Source organism: Cydia splendana, chromosome 26 (genome assembly GCF_910591565.1).
Source record: "Cydia splendana chromosome 26, ilCydSple1.2, whole genome shotgun sequence".
Classification (NCBI taxonomy): domain Eukaryota; kingdom Metazoa; phylum Arthropoda; class Insecta; order Lepidoptera; family Tortricidae; genus Cydia; species Cydia splendana.
Genome location: NC_085985.1, coordinates 3330180 through 3348541, shown reverse-complemented (window position 1 = coordinate 3348541; position 18362 = coordinate 3330180). Strand labels below are relative to the sequence as shown.

Here is an 18362-nt window from a genome sequence, read left to right as displayed (position 1 = left end):
CCCTAATTGAATAAAGAGAATAATAATAATATTCTTTATTGTGCACAATGAAAACATGATTAAATACAGCAAATTAACATAAATAAAAAACTAAGCAACAACAGGCGGTCTTTACCAGGCTGACATTTCAAAAATGACAATTTTTTTTTTTTAAATTTATTTCATGACCATGGATACAAGTCCTTCAGTCGTATTCATAAACATTACATAAAAATACACAATAATAGCCATAACAACATAAGATAAACTAGTACACAGAAGAATAACAAAAAAAAATGACAATCGACTGTCAGTCTTGCCATCTAACACTAAGGCCCCATTCGCACGACAGCTTAAAAAGCGTTGCGTTAAAACCCGACGTTGGCGCTTTTTTACCGTTTCCAATATTTGTGTTTATATGAACGCTTAAAAATCACTTGCGAGTCGTACTGCCACGTACGCATCTCAGCAAAGCCATACTTTATTTGCTATTACGACGTATTATTTGAATATAGCTTGAATATTTCAGGAATTTGTAAGCAAAAGTTGAAATTTTTAAGGTGAAACTAATAATAATCTTGACGATTGACACCAAAAATTGACACTTGACAGCCAACTGACAGCAGCGCCGGCGCTTTTTTAACGCTTGTGAGAACAGATACACGGAGTTCCGTATGCTCTATTCAATTTGACGCCAACGCTCAACGCCGAAAATCGAACAGTGCTCGATAAAAAAGCGCCGCGCTTAAAAACCGCCTTCGTGTGAATACATACATGGTTATCCATTTGCGTCATTCAAACGCTTTTTTAACGCGCGTTGAAAAAGCTGCCGTGCGAACGAGGCCTAAGGTCGCAGTCATGTACTCTTCTTTTGAAGCCGTAACAGACTACCGCACCGCACCGCGATCTTGTTGCGCCGCACCCATAAGTGAGAGCGAGAAAGATATATCTCTTTCTTCTCTTTCTCGCTCTTAAACTAAACTTAAGCCCATCACAGACGGGGCGATAATATACTATGCAGACAGCGAAATCGACTCCACACTCGCGTTCGCGGCTTCGCCCGCGATTCACGCGCATAGTCTGGACGGGGCTTATCATTTGTTAACCCGTGCCATAGAGAAAAAAATACATAAAGTTCGCACTCCATAGCTCCATACATCAGTTTTGGTACCAAAACGACTATTATTTTCGTAGTCGACATCTAGCATCGAGTAGCATCAGTACTGCTACTTGACAATAGATGTTGCGACGACCGAAAAGTCTGATGCTCAACAATTTTCAGCTAATATTATAACCAGATTAACCGGAACTCTATTTTCAACTACTGCTTTTAATATTAGTTGTAAATTGTTGTTCAATACAATTTTCGTGAGTCGCGACACTAGAGAATTCTACTATCAAGTGTACTGATAATTCCGCTACTCGATGCTAGATGTCGACTGCGAAAATAATAGTCGTTTTGGTACCAAAACTGATGTATCTCACTCCATACATCAGTTTTGGTACCAAAACGATTATTATTCACTCTATATTCTTACTATATTTCTCTATGCCCGTGCGAAGCCGGGGCGGGTCGCAGAATACGCTACTCTAATGATTGCAAACTATATTCTATATGATGCGTTTTTATATGCCCTTTAAGGCTGCATTTCTGTACAAAGGCTTGTCCGCAAACCGCACAGGCAAACCTGCGATCATTATTGTGTATGCGCATGTGCTCTTTAAGCGTTTTCTTCCTGGCGTAAGATTTCTTGCAAACAGCACACTCGAAGATTCTCTCCCCGTTATGTTTGATCATATGGACAGTCAATTCGTTATTTGTGAAGCATTTATAAGAACATAGTTGGCATTGGTAGTCTCTCTCTTCTAAATGGTCTCTCTTCATATGTCTGGATAGTGTGTAGCGACGATCAAAACTCTTATCACACACATTACATTTGTATTGGAGTGGGGCTAGATTATGTATCTGTACTAGATGCTTTTGACGACGGAAATATTCTGAAAATCTCTCCGGACACTTCGGGCATTTAAACCTTTTGACCAACTTATGCACCGTATCAACATGGTTCTTATATTTCTGCTGCGTTGTATAAACTTTCTTACATATTTCACAAGGGAAACTACCGCCGACATGCATGCTCTTTATATGTACTTTCAATCTATATTTAGTTACAAAACCGGTCCCGCAATCTTTGCAAACATAGTTTCTAAAATGCGTGTTCATATGTCTTTCTATCGACCCAAAAGTCTCAAAACTGAATCCACAGAGTTGGCACTCGTAAACATTATTTTCAGATAATTTAAAAGGTATAATTCTATCGGTGAATTCTAGATGCATTTTCTTCAGATGTGTCTTGGTCAGATGTGATTTTAACTCGTTTAAATTAGGTACACCCGTTTGGCATATTAGGCATTTTAAATCTGTTACATCGACATACACAACTAAGCTTTCTGCGCCATATGTGCTTAAGATTTTCTTAGCTTCACTCTTCTTATGTTCATTACTCTGATGATTTTTTAATTGCTCTAAATTATCAAATATATTCCGGCAATAAAAGCAGGGGAATCCGGACCGGCTCTTGCTTTTGAAAGGCGTCACATTTGAACACTCTAATATTGTTGACGCATTGATGATATGTGCATACTTCTCGGTGATGTAGGTTTTGCGAACTTTTGTCTTCCTGATTTCCTGTTGGTCGACGAGTTTCGTTAGCATTCTTGGGAGTATCAGTTTACCTGTAAAGAGAAATAAATTTAGCTGTTTTGTTAGGGTTCCTATTACTAAGCCTCCACCGTCCGTCTGTCTGTCACCAGGCTATATCTCATGAAACGTGATAGCTAGCAGTTGAAATTTTCAGAAATGATGTTTTTCTGTTGCCGCTATAGCAACAAATACTAAAAACTAAATAAAATAAATATTTAAGTGGCGCTCCCATACAACAAACGTGATTTTTTTGCAGTTTTCTGCGTAATGGTACGGAACCCTTCGTGCGCGAGCCCAACTCGCACTTGGCCGGGTTTTTTTTTCAGTTACTCTTGGAGACTTCGTCAACATAATCAATTTAGTACTTATGCTGTGTGCATTGGATTTATAAAATTATTTTATGCGGGTGAACATATTCTGAGGAGGGGTGCGTTATTTAAAATAGTCTCTCTTCTATAGTCTGTATCTTTAGGTATTTAAATAAAAGTAAACAAACAATTTGTACATTTTCGGGTAGTTATAACAATTATTGGTTAACCGACCAAATACAAAACCGCCTGGATCAGTCACTGAACCACCTGACTTTAACCTACATTATTTGATCATGTAATGTTTTCATCTACCCTCAACTGGCTTAAGGAGCCATTTGAGGGTAGATTGGGAGAGGGGATTGTTTGTTTAATTTTATTTAAATACCTAAAGATACAGAGTATAGTTTTGGGTGTCACCTGACGAAATTACGTTAGTAAAATGTATTCGAGATATTAAACCGTTTTTTTACATTTAAAAGTGGTAACACACTATCGCACCGCACCTTGATATTGGGGCGTCGCACCCATAAGTGAGAGCGAGAAGCAGATATCTCTTTCTCGCTCTCACTTATGGGTGCGACGCACCAAGGTCGCGGTGCGGTGCGATAGTGTGTTACCACTTTAAAAATACTAACCCCTCAGCTGATCTAGATGGCGTACATAAGCGGTGAGCGAGGTGTAGAGAGAGTCCCTCGTCGGCAGCGCTCTGAGCGAGCCGCGTGGGAACCGAGCGACCAACTTCGCTACGTCAGACGCTAACTCAGGAAGTTCTGAAAATACCATTCATTCAACTTTGATCACTACTGTAATTATGACGACAACCAAAGAGAATTTGAAATAGAGATTTACTGTCATGGTAAATTCTAAATTATTTAGCTACAGTACATTTACTGCCAGAAAGAGAAGATAAAAAACTGTTAAAATATAGATTATAACTGAAAAATATGGTTATTTGTTATTTCTAAGTTTTTGCAAAAAACCGGTTCCGATCGCTGATACCAAAAACAACGTTTTGCCATTGACGTATAAGGACTGGCCTTACGGGCACTAAAAATGGTATATACTAGTTCAGCGGTGTCACTCACGAATTCCAGCCAATCGTGCAGCCTAACGCAAGTTGGGACCAATAACGCGCGTAATGCGAACTCATCAACCACCGCTGTACTAGCCCCTGTCATGCCTCATTATTATTGCCCGTAAAGCCAGTCCCTAGATGCCAATGCGTTTTGCAATATAAAAAATATTGTTTGGGTTAATGTTATAATGTTACCGGAGTGATGTTGGGAATGGTTAATAAGTGGTATGTCTGAATCGTAGTCTCTGTCGGAGTCGCTGGCCTCTTCTTTGATCTGTACATTATGTACGGGCGTTTCCAGCTTTATATCCACTTCGGTGTCTGTGTGTTCACCCACTGTAATGATAAATTAACATTTATTTATTTATAGTCTTATTTCAGAATACATTTTTTTATACTATATCTACAGTTTTCCGTAATCTACATTATCATAACCGCTTCTGTGTGCCTTTGGGCAAAGGCCTCCACCAATCTTCTCCACTCTTCCTTATTTTGAGCTAATGTGGTCCATGTTTTTGTTTTTGTCCTTCCAGCCATGTCTCCGATTTCATCGGACCATCTTTTAAATTGCCTGACTCTGTTTCTTTTATGCCCTCTAGGGTGCCACAGTGTTAAGATTTTGCTCCATTTATTTATCTTAATTAACATACTGTGTTTTAAATGTTAAGTATGTAAATGTGTTTTTTTTTAACCTTAAACCCATCGGCACAGATGTCGCTAGTGATGTCAACCTTTTTAGGGTTCCGTACCCAAAAGGTAAAAATGGGACCCTATTACTAAGATTCCGCGGTCCGTCTGTCTGTCACCAGGCTGTAGGGTGGATTTCAAAATCCTGCGAAAACTTATGGTTCGGTTTTTATAAAAAAAAACTAGTAGGTTGTGCGAGTTGCAACTTTTTTATATGTTTTTAAGAACTATTATCTTCATGTTCCTTCAATTACCATCTCCAATAACTTAATAGTTTTTTTATATAATATGTTTTATGTGTCTATAATCATCACCGTCTACCGGAAAAATGTGAAACTTTTTGTTTGCAGTGAAAATTATAGCATACCTATCGTACGATTGCGATTTTTCTTATACTTATATCTTTTCCATGTTGTTGTTTAACACATGAAAAAATATGCAATAATTCCTTCACCGAGAAAGTACATTTAAAAATATTTAAATTTTTGTCACTAATATTCGTCAACACCGTCATGGTAATGTCAATGTGAGCTTATCTCCGTGTATGAACAACGAAATACCGCTAAAGGTCCTTGCCCTATTTTTCACTTTAATATAGAATGCCAAAAATGATTTCACTATAAAGTCACATCATTGAATCGTGACAAATATTACGAACAAATTTGTAAAACGTAGTTTGTCACAACAGAGCATCATCACCGTTATGCTTTGGTTTAAAAAAGTTACAAATGATATATTAGAAATAATTACTGAAATGAATGGCAAACTACATGAAGTTTATTGTGTAGCATAGACATTAACTACTATTATTCGTATTTTAGAAATAAAAACAAGAAACTCTCAAATCGTCAACACCATACCCATCATCACCGGGAAAAAATTACGACCGGTGATGATTTCATGTGTATGGTGATGACGGTTCTTAGAAACTTTTCTAGTTATTTTGCTATAATTCATTATGAAATTAAGCTGTATGTTTGAAAAACGTTCTCTATGTCTTCTAACACTATATAATGTCTACCTTATAAATGTAGAATAAATGTAGAAGAAGATATAACTATTTCTTTCACACTAGAGGATGGTTAGTTTTTAAATAACATTTTTACTGAAGTAGGCAAAATTTAGGTCACTTAGAACTTAGAACATACAAATGTTTTTTTTTATAATCTAATAATGTAAATCGTGCAACTTAGAGTCTGTAATTGCATGTTAGTTGTGTTAAAACAAAGTATTTAAACAAGCAACATATATTAAGTTTTAAGCGACCATAGGCTACGGTACTGGCTCACCATCGTGATGGCCTTATGTTTTTTGATGATATTATATTAATTGATGTATATAATTACAGGAATTAATAATTATACCATTGGGTAGTCACCGGACCCAATACCTAACATTTTGTAACTTATGACATGCATTACAAGGAGGGTCTTGCAACTTATAAAACACTGATTATATATTAATGTTTAGCTATTAAACAACATATATATGGATTTCAATCATTATAGCTATTTTTAAAGTTAATTTATAAAACAACAAAAATACAAACTTATGCAATGAATCAAATTATCAAAAAAAAGTAATATATCATAAAAATTAAGCTCATTGGTAAGCTAGGAATTTTATAATATGATATAAATACCAAGTTATGCAGTAGATAAAAGAAGATGCGAGTTTAAACTGATAATAAGAGTACAATATTGTTTATATGATTTGACATTGAAAAAACCCAAAAAAATAAATGAATACATAAATTGCCTATTTCGGAATATAAGTTATTTAAAATTATACAATAAAAATACTTGTTATATATTTATTTATATGAATAAAATGTATTTTTTATAAATTTCTAAAAATAATTTATGTAGCTAGTCTTATGTTCAAAAATATGTTATTTGTAATGTTTATTAAAGTTCTAAAGCCTTACAATTAAAAAAAGTTTTTGATTTTTTAATACGTTTTTAATACATATGTAAATTAGTTCCCAAATCGTCATTACCGTACATGCAGTGTCATTACCGTCTATAAAAGAGTCATTACCATACCATGGTTGTCATCACCATCTTGCGTTTTTATTTTCCGAAAGCGATAACTTCAAATATAAGCCACAAATGATTGTATAAATACCGTAAATATCCTCAATATACAGCCCCCTATTACTTTACCCAGCTAGAATCGTGTTAAATTAAACATAAAAAAAAAAAAAATTGTATGGTGAAATTTTTTGTGATGAAATCCACCCTGTATTTCATGACCCCGTGATAGTTAGACAGTTGAAATTTTCACAGAGGATGTATTTCTGTTGCCGCTGTAACAACAAATACTAAAAACAGAATATAATACATATTCAAGTGGGGCTCCCATACAACAAACGTGATTATTTTGCCGTTTTTTGCGTAACGGTACGGAACCCTTCGTGCGCGAGTCTGACTCGCACTTGTTTGTTTATTTTAATATGTTCATGATTGGTGCCGTCCTTCGAGCAACACGGAAGGGAGGCGGCATTCGCACTATTTCCCCTCTGCCGAGGTACAAGTAGGGTTTGCAATTCGAATATTCGAATATGTCGAATATTCGACCTGTTTTGATATTCGAATATTCGGCCGCTCAGGTTTCGAATATTCGAATATTTTTTATTACTAGGTAAAATCTATTTTCATCCGTTATAGTTACAGTTTCTGTGTATTTTGCCGGGTATTAACAGTGAATGAGGAACCGTAGGTACCCAAATGCGAAGGAAATAATGTTTTTACTGTATTCCTCTCAATAGGCTTCGTGAATACAGTTAAATCTAAGAACCTAACTCAATTTCAAAAGGAAACGAAATCAAAAAGTATGTTTTATTACGGTGCGGCTAATGCTTTTTCTAGGTATAAGTAACTTTACGTAAGTTTTAAGATAAAGGATCATTTTGTTTATTAAAAGCGTACCTTAAGCGAATATTCGAAGTCTAAACCTTGCCCTTTATCGCAATTCACAAATTTGATCATACCAAACCTACCGAACTAGGTAATCTAACCATGCACCTTTAGCTAACGAATAATCCACTCCGTAGTCAGCCAACTTTTTCCCTTAAATATTCCAATACCAATTATATAACTTATTATATAACAGCCGACCATTAGGAATCAAAACTAAACTTGCCAAGACTAATAAAGTCAATAAAGATTCAAAATACAATGGAATTAAAGGCCATTTTACAGGCTTCTTAACGACAAGAAGTTAATTTAAATCAGAAAATGATTAGTGATTACCTACTAAAATGTTTTCTCTCTTACATACGTGTTTGGATGGTTAAAGTTATATTAATTCACGCAACGACGCATTTATAATAAAAAGTTTTATCAAGAAATATTGAAAATGTCAAATTTTTGCGTTTTAGGTACTTACTTGCTTTTATAAACGTGGGTATTTCAGAGTAGGATGATAAAATCTAGTCAATAAGTGGATTTCTGCAAAATATCATTAATTTTAGCAATATGTGAAAAAAGCTTTTGAATAAAACTATAATAAACCGATTTTAAGTTCCTTTTCTTATTTTTTAAAAATATTCGAATAATTATTCGAATATTCGAATATCTCGTCAGTAAAAGTCGAATATTCGAATACCTGGAAGTTTCGAATATTTGCAAGCCCTAGGTACAAGATTAGCGCGTCAATCTAATCTAGCGCGTGTAATAAAACTAGTTGCACTTGGATTTTTCACTAGACCGAGTCCAGACGCGTGCGTGAACACTGCTGCACAAAAATGCCCGTTTGCTCGGTTTTTTGTTATAAAAAGAGGTCGGGGACATCAAATATACAAAAAGAAAGTGTTACATTTCACATGTAATATTTTTTTTTACATATCATACGTTTAATTACATTCAAACACAATTATTATATTTTAGTCTCATGTAATTGTTGGATTTATCGAGTTTGCTCGCTCAGTACAAATTGCGGATCGGTCGAGCGACAAATCCGACTTCTCATCTCTCAGAATACTAACATACTTCAACGAAAATGTGTTAGTGTGCGTGTTGTGACACTTGTCACTCGTCCGTACACAAAAAGAGATCGAGGTTTGCAAGATTTGTCTTTGACGTGTGTCATTTTCTATGTATTTGTGTCGTCATAACAGATTGGAAGTGGAAGTGGTCTCTTCTCTTCCACTTCCTTCATGTTGGCACTACTAACGTTCTGTCATCCGCTTCCCGCTTTTTTGCTAATCGTTGTATTCGTCATGTGTTCGTCTGTGATGTTCATAACAATTATTTGTTTTTAGGTTTCCCCGACTACATCCTCCCAAAAATGCAAAATTACTATACCGAACATTCTCCTCACGTGTGAAAGTCAACACCGACATTGGCAAATCCACCCTGTGCAAAATTCCAGGGAGTAAGCCAGAAAAAAAAAAAAAAAAAAATAACAGATTGGATTTTGTATGTAAGTGTGTGAGAAGTGCGACTGTGTGCACCTTTCCCCCCGCGAAAAATGGCAGAAAGATTTGTACGGTGAGATATCGCTTGGGCCCCTCCCTTCCGATGTGTCGGAAGCCGGTGTTGCTCGAAGGTGCCGTCACCCTACTAGTGACAATGACAAATAAAATAAGATTAAAACTATACAGGGTGGAATTATATAATACCAGCTGGAGAGAAAGTACTCTAAATAACGGAGATTTCACTTAAATTCTTGTATTTAAGAGCCCATCAACGTGGACACTAGCGCCACTGCTAAATAATCGTGATTATTTCAATTTAACGAAAGATATTTTAAAAAGGGGGCCGCTACGGACTGTATTGTGTATTTAAGTACCTTTTGAATACATCAAACTAGTTTTTATGTTGCTGAATTCGGCGATCTAGGAACTCAAAACAAAAACGGCCGTTTTCCTTTGGACGCATAGATCGACGAATCCAGCAACATGTAACTCCCCCCTTTACTTATTTAACTTACCCATAATATAAACACCCCCTTTTAGATTTACCCTTAAAATATGGCCATGTGATCGTCTAGCTAGTGGTTAGGACCTCTTGAAGTGAACCGCAGCAACCTCAAATTCTTTAATGAGTATCAGCTAAATTTTGGACTCTGACCCTATTTATGACCTAGATTTTGAGAACAGATATTTATGGTAATAAAATAATTATTTATACAAGTAAGAAATAATTTAAAGAAAAATGAATTACAAAAATAGAAAATTATTAGAATTTATTAGTGCAATGTAAATGATGGCGTAAAATTTACTGTAATGTATTTAAGTATTACAGCATATATGATGATATAAATATATAAAAATGTTGTTGGTAAAATCCTGCCACACCTATTAAGCTTCCGGGATAACATAGAAGCAGCACTCCTGAGATAAGCTCTTTTACACCCTAGCATATCAAGGTTAATTATAATTAACTATCATCTTCTAAACGATGTGTGATTTAATCACACGTGCTGCTCCGTACGCCCGATGCAGGTCTGGAAGCTCTTAGTCCGATTTGCAAGTATTAATCGGAACACCTACCCTACCAGTTTAGCCAGAAGGGCTATGACCAACACTTCGTAACTTAAGCGCACCTAGATGATGATGAAAAGAAGTGTCAAAGTATCCATCAATCATCATAATTACTTATCTTTTTTATATTCAAAAGCTAGGGATGCTAATCCCTTAATCCCATTCCCCAAAACTGATAATCTAGACAGAATTCCTGGTTTTCTAGATGTATAAACGAAGTACCGAGTTTATTCACTAATTATTATGTTTAATCGAGGCCGAAATTGAGTATTCACCCAATGTATCCTTTATACTGCTCTTGCCTGACAAAGGTTCCCTAAAGCAAACCGTTCTTCAATCACAGAATAGTTTGCGTTCCTAAATCCAGATTGATAATTAAGAGATTATGTTGTATGTTGTTGTATGTATTACCTGATTATATTACTCAGTACCTCGTCCCTACACCAGACAACCAGAAATGAAAAATAGAAATAAGAATTTATAGAAACTTTGGTTCTTTCCCCATATAAATGAGAAATTAGGAAGATTTAGGCAGATGAACCCTTCACCTTTTAAACACTCGTATTTTAGGATTAAGAAACCATATTTTTAAACCCTTAAAGAGAAATATATATCAACCATATCAATTGTATAGACCAGAACTAAAAAAGAACCCTAATAAACAATAAAATGAGTGTGTGATTCTACCCTAACTCTACCCATTGTCCCTAATCTAGTACATTCAAAGCATAGTTCGTTCTTACCATCGACCTAATGCTTTGTAATATACGCAAGTGTGGTCCCTACGAGAAGCTGTAAAGTTCGGCAGGCGAAACCGAGAAGGCAACCTACAGGCCAGTGTATTTGACTCCCTCCTTATCGCCCGCGGGCATGGTGGATAAGAATAAGTCGCCCTATTCCGTGTATATAAGTGGATCAGTACCCTAGCACACACACGCACTAATCACGAGGGAAACTCTGCCACAACAAAGACTAAGTGTAATATCAGTCACGACAGAAGTCTGCCCCCGCAACCAGCACTAGCATGAACCGGAGCACCGAAATATATAAATAAATTTAATAGGAGACCTAGTCTCAATTACTGTCGACTTCAGTGGGCAGGATTTACACCCAATGACGCGCACGTGACGTCCCCACATCCGTCTAAACAGCTGGGCCTTGAGACTAGTGAGATAATTCGTCTCTTATGTTGATATAAAAGAGACGCCAAGTCCTCTCAAACTTGGAGCAATAGACTCCTAACCATCCAATCCTTTGGCACCGTTAGGCGGAGTGAATGTTTAGCTGGACAAACTGTCAGTCCAAACAATGATCTGGCTTTTAAAATAGCAAAAATACCCCATAGAAAAACACTAAAATAACTAAGTTATCACTAAATTAAACTATGAGTTAATGAAAAGTGAAATTCCCTTAAACACTGTCATCTATATTTAACGTTACGAGAATTTCTTCCCGCAAAACCAAACACAAACACTATTCCAAGCCCCGGCTATGCATTGACATGGTCCCTGCATAACATGACGGCACTTAGAACACACAGCGTAGAGAAAACCTCACAATAACTAAAAACCCACACATGGTAGTAAAGAATCTCCACAACAGTCCAAACTTAGCGTTACGACGATTAAAATCCCCGCAAAACCAAGCACAGACACAAATTCTAAGTTTAAATTCACTAGGATAATTCCAAGTAAAAAACAAACACAGAAAAAGTCGCGGAGAAACTTCACCTCCCCGCACTAAGTTACACCCGAAAACCAGAGTCACTGCTAGCCCGGTCGAAGAATGAATGCCTCTCCCAACGCTCCGCACCGGCCTTTTATACCTTTTTACTATGGCGACATAACAGCGACATATTGGCGACATATTGGCGACATAATAGCGACATAACGGCGACATATTGGCGACATAACGGCGACATAACGGCGACATAATAGCGACATATTGGCGACATAACGGCGACATAACGGCGACATAATAGCGACATAACGGCGACATATTGGCGACATAACGGCGACATATTGGCGACATAATAGCGACATAACGGCGACATAATAGCGACATAACGGCGACATATTAGCGACATAATAGCGACATAACGGCGACATTACGGCGACATTACCTAGAAAGACTTAATGGCGACATAACAGCGACATATTGGCGACATGAATCAAAACAAAGACAACTGGCGACATAACAGCGACATAATAGCGACATATTGGCGACATAATAGCGACATAACGGCGACATATTGGCGACATAACGGCGACATAATAGCGACATAACGGCGACATATTGGCGACATAACGGCGACATAACGGCGACATATTGGCGACATATTAGCGACATAACGGCGACATATTGGCGACATAACGGCGACATAACGGCGACATATTGGCGACATAACGGCGACATATTGGCGACATAATAGCGACATTACCTAGAAAGACTTAATGGCGACATAACGGCGACATAACAGCGACATATTGGTGACATGAATCAAAACAAAGACAACTGGCGACATAACAGCGACATAATAGCGACATATTGGCGACATAATAGCGACATAACGGCGACATATTGGCGACATAACGGCGACATAATAGCGACATAACGGCGACATATTGGCGACATAACGGCGACATAACGGCGACATATTGGCGACATAATAGCGACATAACGGCGACATATTGGCGACATAACGGCGACATAACAGCGACATAACGGCGACATATTGGCGACATACTAGCGACATAATAGCGACATATTGGCGACATAACGGCGAAATAATGGCATAAACATTATTCCAAAAGTACCAGGATGGCAGAATTGCAGAAGAGGTCGTTTGCCTCGGGCGGGTAACCGACAACAGGTGTCTTATTGATACAAACGTTTACCAAAAGTACCAGGATACCAGAACTGAGGAAGATGTCATTAACCTCGTGGCGTGTAACAAGGTTTGATTCAAGAAGAAAGATCATAAGTTCCAGGTTGTTTACCCCTCTTGTTATTTGAACTGAACCATATGTCCTAAATATTAACGTTCATTATTGCTTACTTCAAAGTATAAATCATGTCCTTTTTACTCACGCAGTTTAGAGAAAGACGGAGCTATTTTTAATGACATCTACGCACACATTCATAGGCAATAGTTGAGTAGTCAGTTGGAGTAGACTAAATTACGATAAAAGGGAACGTTCGAAAACTCATCGCGTACGAATTTGTAAGCATTATTTTACTTTGAGATATTTTAAGTTTATTTCTGAAAAACGTCCCTGTATTGAAGTATTTTATGTTTATTAGTATCAAATATATTATTTAAGACATCCGGAATTTAGAGGAGTAATTATTATAATATTTTTATTTATCTTATGAATTTTTAGATTTTATGTTTCGAAATTGTACTAGAGCATCAGCGTAACGGAACGTCGAGCTGTCACTGATGTCAACTGATGACAGTTTTATTGTCAACGTCAATACTAATTTGTTGTTGATTATTTCCTGAGGGTTTATTTCTAAGTTAAAAAAAAGAAAGACACGTGATACCTATTATGGATTACCATGGAATTGCTTCAAGTTTCAACTGTTAGAATATTCGATGGAATCATGAATGAAATATGCGACTGAAGAGGTCTTTAGTTTTACAAGGTATTTCCTTTTATTTTCTGTGTTTCAATGAAAAAGGTGGTTAATACTAGGCAATAGGCATACGACTAGTCACAAACATAAAAACTAGTTTGATGTATTCAAAAGATACTTAAATACACAATACAGTCCGTAGCGGCCTTGTTTAAATATCTTTCGTTAAATTGAAATAATCACGATTATTTAGCAGTGGCGCTAGTGTGCACGTTGATGGGCTCTTATTAAGTTTACTATATACATCGTGTTTTTATTGAATTCCGTTAACTTCGGGGTATGGTTAAGTACGTTTAAGAAAACTAAATGGCATAGTTAATTTTGAAAAAAAAAAAAATTTTTTTTGCTTTTTTTTCAGAAAAAATAATATTAAAAAGTAATTAAATGTAGCATATAGCGTTGTTGTAACACGGGCATTACATTTAACTAAACCAAACAATTGAAATCTGTGACATATCAATGTCAATTCGAACATCGATCGACCGAGATTTTACTTAAGTTTAGTAGCAAATGTATGAACTCATTCTAAACACTAATCAATATGTAAACCGGCCTTAAGGCAAGTGTACAAGCTTGTAGAGGCCTTATAGGAAAAAAATAAAATATTGATTATCTTCGAAATGGAGTTAATTAGAATGTCGGTGTCTTTGGGAAAGTTACTTGATTTAAGCTCAGGTATGCACCCTTGAAATTAACGGAAATCAAAAAAAACACGGTGTATAACAATGTTACCATTGACAAAGACAGTCTCCTGGCTGGCAGCGAGCAGCCGTCTCTCTGTGGTCACCGCCATGGCTCGAAAGCTGCTCGCGTCTCGGAGACGGAGCACACAGGACGAGCATATTAGCGTGCTGATGGAGCTTGTGGTCGACATCTGGGAAAATAGGGCTGTACTTAAGATGAATGTAATGAAATGAATGAATGAAGATGAATGTTAGCTAATTTCTGTTTGGCCCAGTGGTTGACTGGTAGAGAATGCCTCAAGGCATTAAGTCCGCCTTTTGTACTTTTTACTTGTTCTTGTGCAATAAAGTTTAAAATAAATAAATGTATAATTGAGCCTTTTTTAGGTATCCGTACCCAAAGGGTACACACAGGCGCCTATTACGAGGAAGGCGGAAAATCGTGCTGAATGGAGAGCTGGGCCGAGCTTGGTTCACAAAATAACAACCTCATGTGGTCGCGACCATCAGTCATGAGGAATCGAGGAAGAAGAAGAAGACCCAAAGGGTAAAAACGGGACCCTATTACTAAGACTTCGCTGTCCGTCTGTCTGTCACCAGGCTGTATCTCATGAACCGTGGCAGCTAGACAGTTGAAATTTTCACAGATGATGTATATCTGTTGCCGCTATAACAACAAATACTAAAAACAAAATAAAATAAATATTTAAGTGGGGCTCCCATACAACAAAAGTGATTGATATATTGATAGCATGTGTTGAAACGATTATTACTGGAAGACCTGTGCCCTGTTTATGAAAAGCTTGTAACTTGTAATACAAGTGGAAGTCCCTTTTTGACAGCTTTTGTTAGAAAGGGACTTCCACTTGTATTACAAGTTACAAGCTTTTGATAAACTGGGCACTGTACATACATGTCAGCAATTTTAATTAAATAAATAAATGTTTGAAAGACCTTGTATGGATTTTTATGGTGAATATTCTAAATATTTTTCTATTATTAATGTTCAGTATTGTCAATTCGTAAGAAATAGCTCCTAAAAGAAATAGCTCCAACACTGAAACATAAAAAAAAACAAATAGAACTGAAAAGCAGAAGAATTAAGATCAAAACAAAAGTAGAAGATGTTAATAGAAAGGAATGGAAACAGCTGGGAGAGGCCTATGTGTCACAAGACACGCCGACTACTAATCCGGACAATCCAATGTGCTAGTTTTTAAGTAAACTTGTTTATAGATATAATGTAATACCATTTTAGTTTCAGCAATAAAGGCTATTATGATTATGATTGTCAATTCAATGAATTTGCCATTACACAAAACCAGTGGTAGGAAACTAAAGCTTTCGGGCATTCTCGGCTCCGTTCGGCTCAGCAATGCTCCGAGCAATTATTAGGGTTGGCACAACTTGACGTCCCTTTTGCGTGCACGACCACACATAAGATAATTACTTGAATTTTGACAACCCTAATTAGCCGAAAGGGATAGTAAAATACATTAAGTCCCTGAATCGCTGTGAAACTTCGGTATTGTAGGAAGTTTCCTTTCTATATGTTAGTACTATTACTTATTCGGTGACTAAACCTTAGCAATTTGGTAGTTCAGTATAACAAAGTTATGAAGTCATTTTTCTCACGTATAAATCTTACTGCCATCAAAAAAGCGTATTAGTCATAGAAGGTAGGATCCTATAGAAGTGGTATACGCGTGCCTCCGTGAGGGACAAAACATACGCAATGCGACACTATGATTGGTCGAATTTATTTGTTGCCCACCATAATCCATACTAATTTTACGGTGGGGAACAAATAAAATGTGAGACTGTGACAAGGACAAACAATACTCTCGCTGCTACTCCTACTGAAAGATACATAAGACTATCCTGTTCGGTCACTAAGGTCACTTCCCCCCCTTTCATGCCAGATCTAGTTATAAACTAGATTCATGGTATTGGTGCACTACACAATCGCTTTTTAACTCAAAAAAAGCTTTTTAACTTACGTATAAATTAAAACAGTCCATGAACATGTTGTAATAAATCTCTCGAACACCGTTAGTATAGTATTCCTTCATTATGTCCTTGTGTTGGCCTTTGGACAAGCAGCATCGACATTCCCCGTATGTATTAGGTGTAGCAGTCTCCATTTTTCTATTTATTTTACCACTTAATGTTCTAAAATTGAAAATATAAATAAGATGCAATTGCTCTTTCGCTGCGATTTTGATTAATGTCAACTTTGGCACTGACAAACCGGACAAACCGCTGTGCAAAGACCTATATAATAGGGACAAGACATATTGTTCTATACGTACAATTGCTTATACAAATAGCACCCATTTTGACGGCACACACATAAATATATATCTATCTCGTTTTTACTCAGCACTGTTACCCTCAGCAAAAAAAGATGACAGTATTTCAGTACGTACATAAAGTGTTCCATGAAAATACGTAAATACCTAATGCGGCCGAAAATCCGCCATGTTTAGCGGCCCAAATGTCATTGTCTGTCAGTTCAGCCGGTACTTGTCCTGTCAAAAAGTCGTGGTGAAAATTAAAATTATTAATTATCTTTCAATATTTTGCTTGTGATTGAAAATAATTGAAGCCAAATGTGAATAATTACGTCGCGAATATGCCAGTGTGTAGTGTATTAGGGTGCGGCATAAGAAAACCACCAAATCAGCCATCTTTAACCTTACACAGGTACGCTATAATTTACATTAAAAATATTGGTTATTGTTAATGTTCCTGGGAAATTTAAGGATGTTTCACATTATAAATAGCAAGGTTCTTCTGTGCAGTTATAGATCATGAAGTGATTTGATTTATTTAACTATATTTTTGCGATTAAATAATGTAAACATTTTAGCTAGGGTTGTACTTTATTTATCGACTTTGATATCGATGTATTATGATTGCTTATTTATATTTTCTTATTTTATCAAGCTACCCCTTTTAAAACCTACTAAATTATCGTAATTAAGTAATTAAAATATTTTTTATAGGTTACCAAGAAATGAACATAAAAAGAAAAAGTGTCTGGAGACGGAGACCCTGACCGACTCTCGGGAGCAATCGGGTCCGCGGGGTCGTTACTCCAGAAGCTGTCCTGCGGCTTTTTTTTATATTATTATTATAGTTTGTTTTATATAATTCGACATTAAGATACCATATACATCTCTAAGTACTTGTAATATGTTAGTTTGAACTGGTAGTTGCAGTTGGTTGTATTTTATAAAATTGTTAATGTATTGTTATTATTTTTGCTTGTATGTAAATTCATTGTTGACGTGTAAAAGTGCCTTTGTGGCCTATTTGCTGAATAAATGTTGAAGAAGTTGAAGAGCGGAAGGCATTCCTTATTTTTGTAATTAAAAAAAATGTTCTGAAGGTGTTTTGTTTTTTTCACCCGTCGCTTAATGAGTTTGAATTTTGTAGCGCTCTCACTTATAGGTAAGGCGCACCAAGGTCGAGGTGCGGTGCGGTAGTGTGTTACGGACTTTAGGGTTAGCAACACAACAATAGTTATTTGTTTTACAAGGGGGCAAAGTTGTTGTTTAACCGCTCGTGCTAATATTGATACCCGAGAAAGCGAAAGATTCCAAAATTGAACCACGAGCGTAGCGAGTGGTTCGAAACATGGAATCTTGAGCGTTGCGAGGGTTTCAAAGCACGAAGGTTAAACAAAATTTGCCCCCGAGTGAAACACAAAAATTTTCACCACACCAACCCGAAGCAAATATTAAATGTAAAATATCAAACAAAATCAAACCAAATCAAATCCAAATGAATG

At 36.5% G+C, this 18362-nt stretch overlaps 1 protein-coding gene across 1 annotated transcript; it reads right to left on the bottom strand.

Moving 5' to 3' along the window:
* Nucleotides 1–1481: 1481 nt before the first annotated feature.
* On the bottom strand, nucleotides 1482–16796 carry LOC134803284 (PR domain zinc finger protein 5-like). The gene is made up of 5 exons (XM_063776052.1): nucleotides 16567–16796; nucleotides 14616–14757; nucleotides 4265–4405; nucleotides 3630–3764; nucleotides 1482–2715 (listed from the first exon to the last, which is right to left on the bottom strand). The coding sequence occupies exons 1-5, from the start codon at nucleotides 16708–16710 to the stop codon at nucleotides 1565–1567; spliced, it is 1713 nt and encodes a 570-aa protein (XP_063632122.1). The 5' UTR covers nucleotides 16711–16796; the 3' UTR covers nucleotides 1482–1564.
* Between the last annotated feature and the right edge of the window lie 1566 nt (nucleotides 16797–18362).

Coding starts and splice junctions, on each gene's coding strand:
- LOC134803284 (XM_063776052.1), bottom strand. CDS start 16,710: ATGGAGACTGCTACACCTAATACATACGGGGAATGTCGATGCTGCTTG. Junction 3,765..4,264: donor CCATTCCCAACATCACTCCG/GTAACATTATAA, acceptor TGGTATTTTCAG/AACTTCCTGAGTTAGCGTCT. Junction 2,716..3,629: donor CCATCTAGATCAGCTGAGGG/GTTAGTATTTTT, acceptor TTCTCTTTACAG/GTAAACTGATACTCCCAAGA.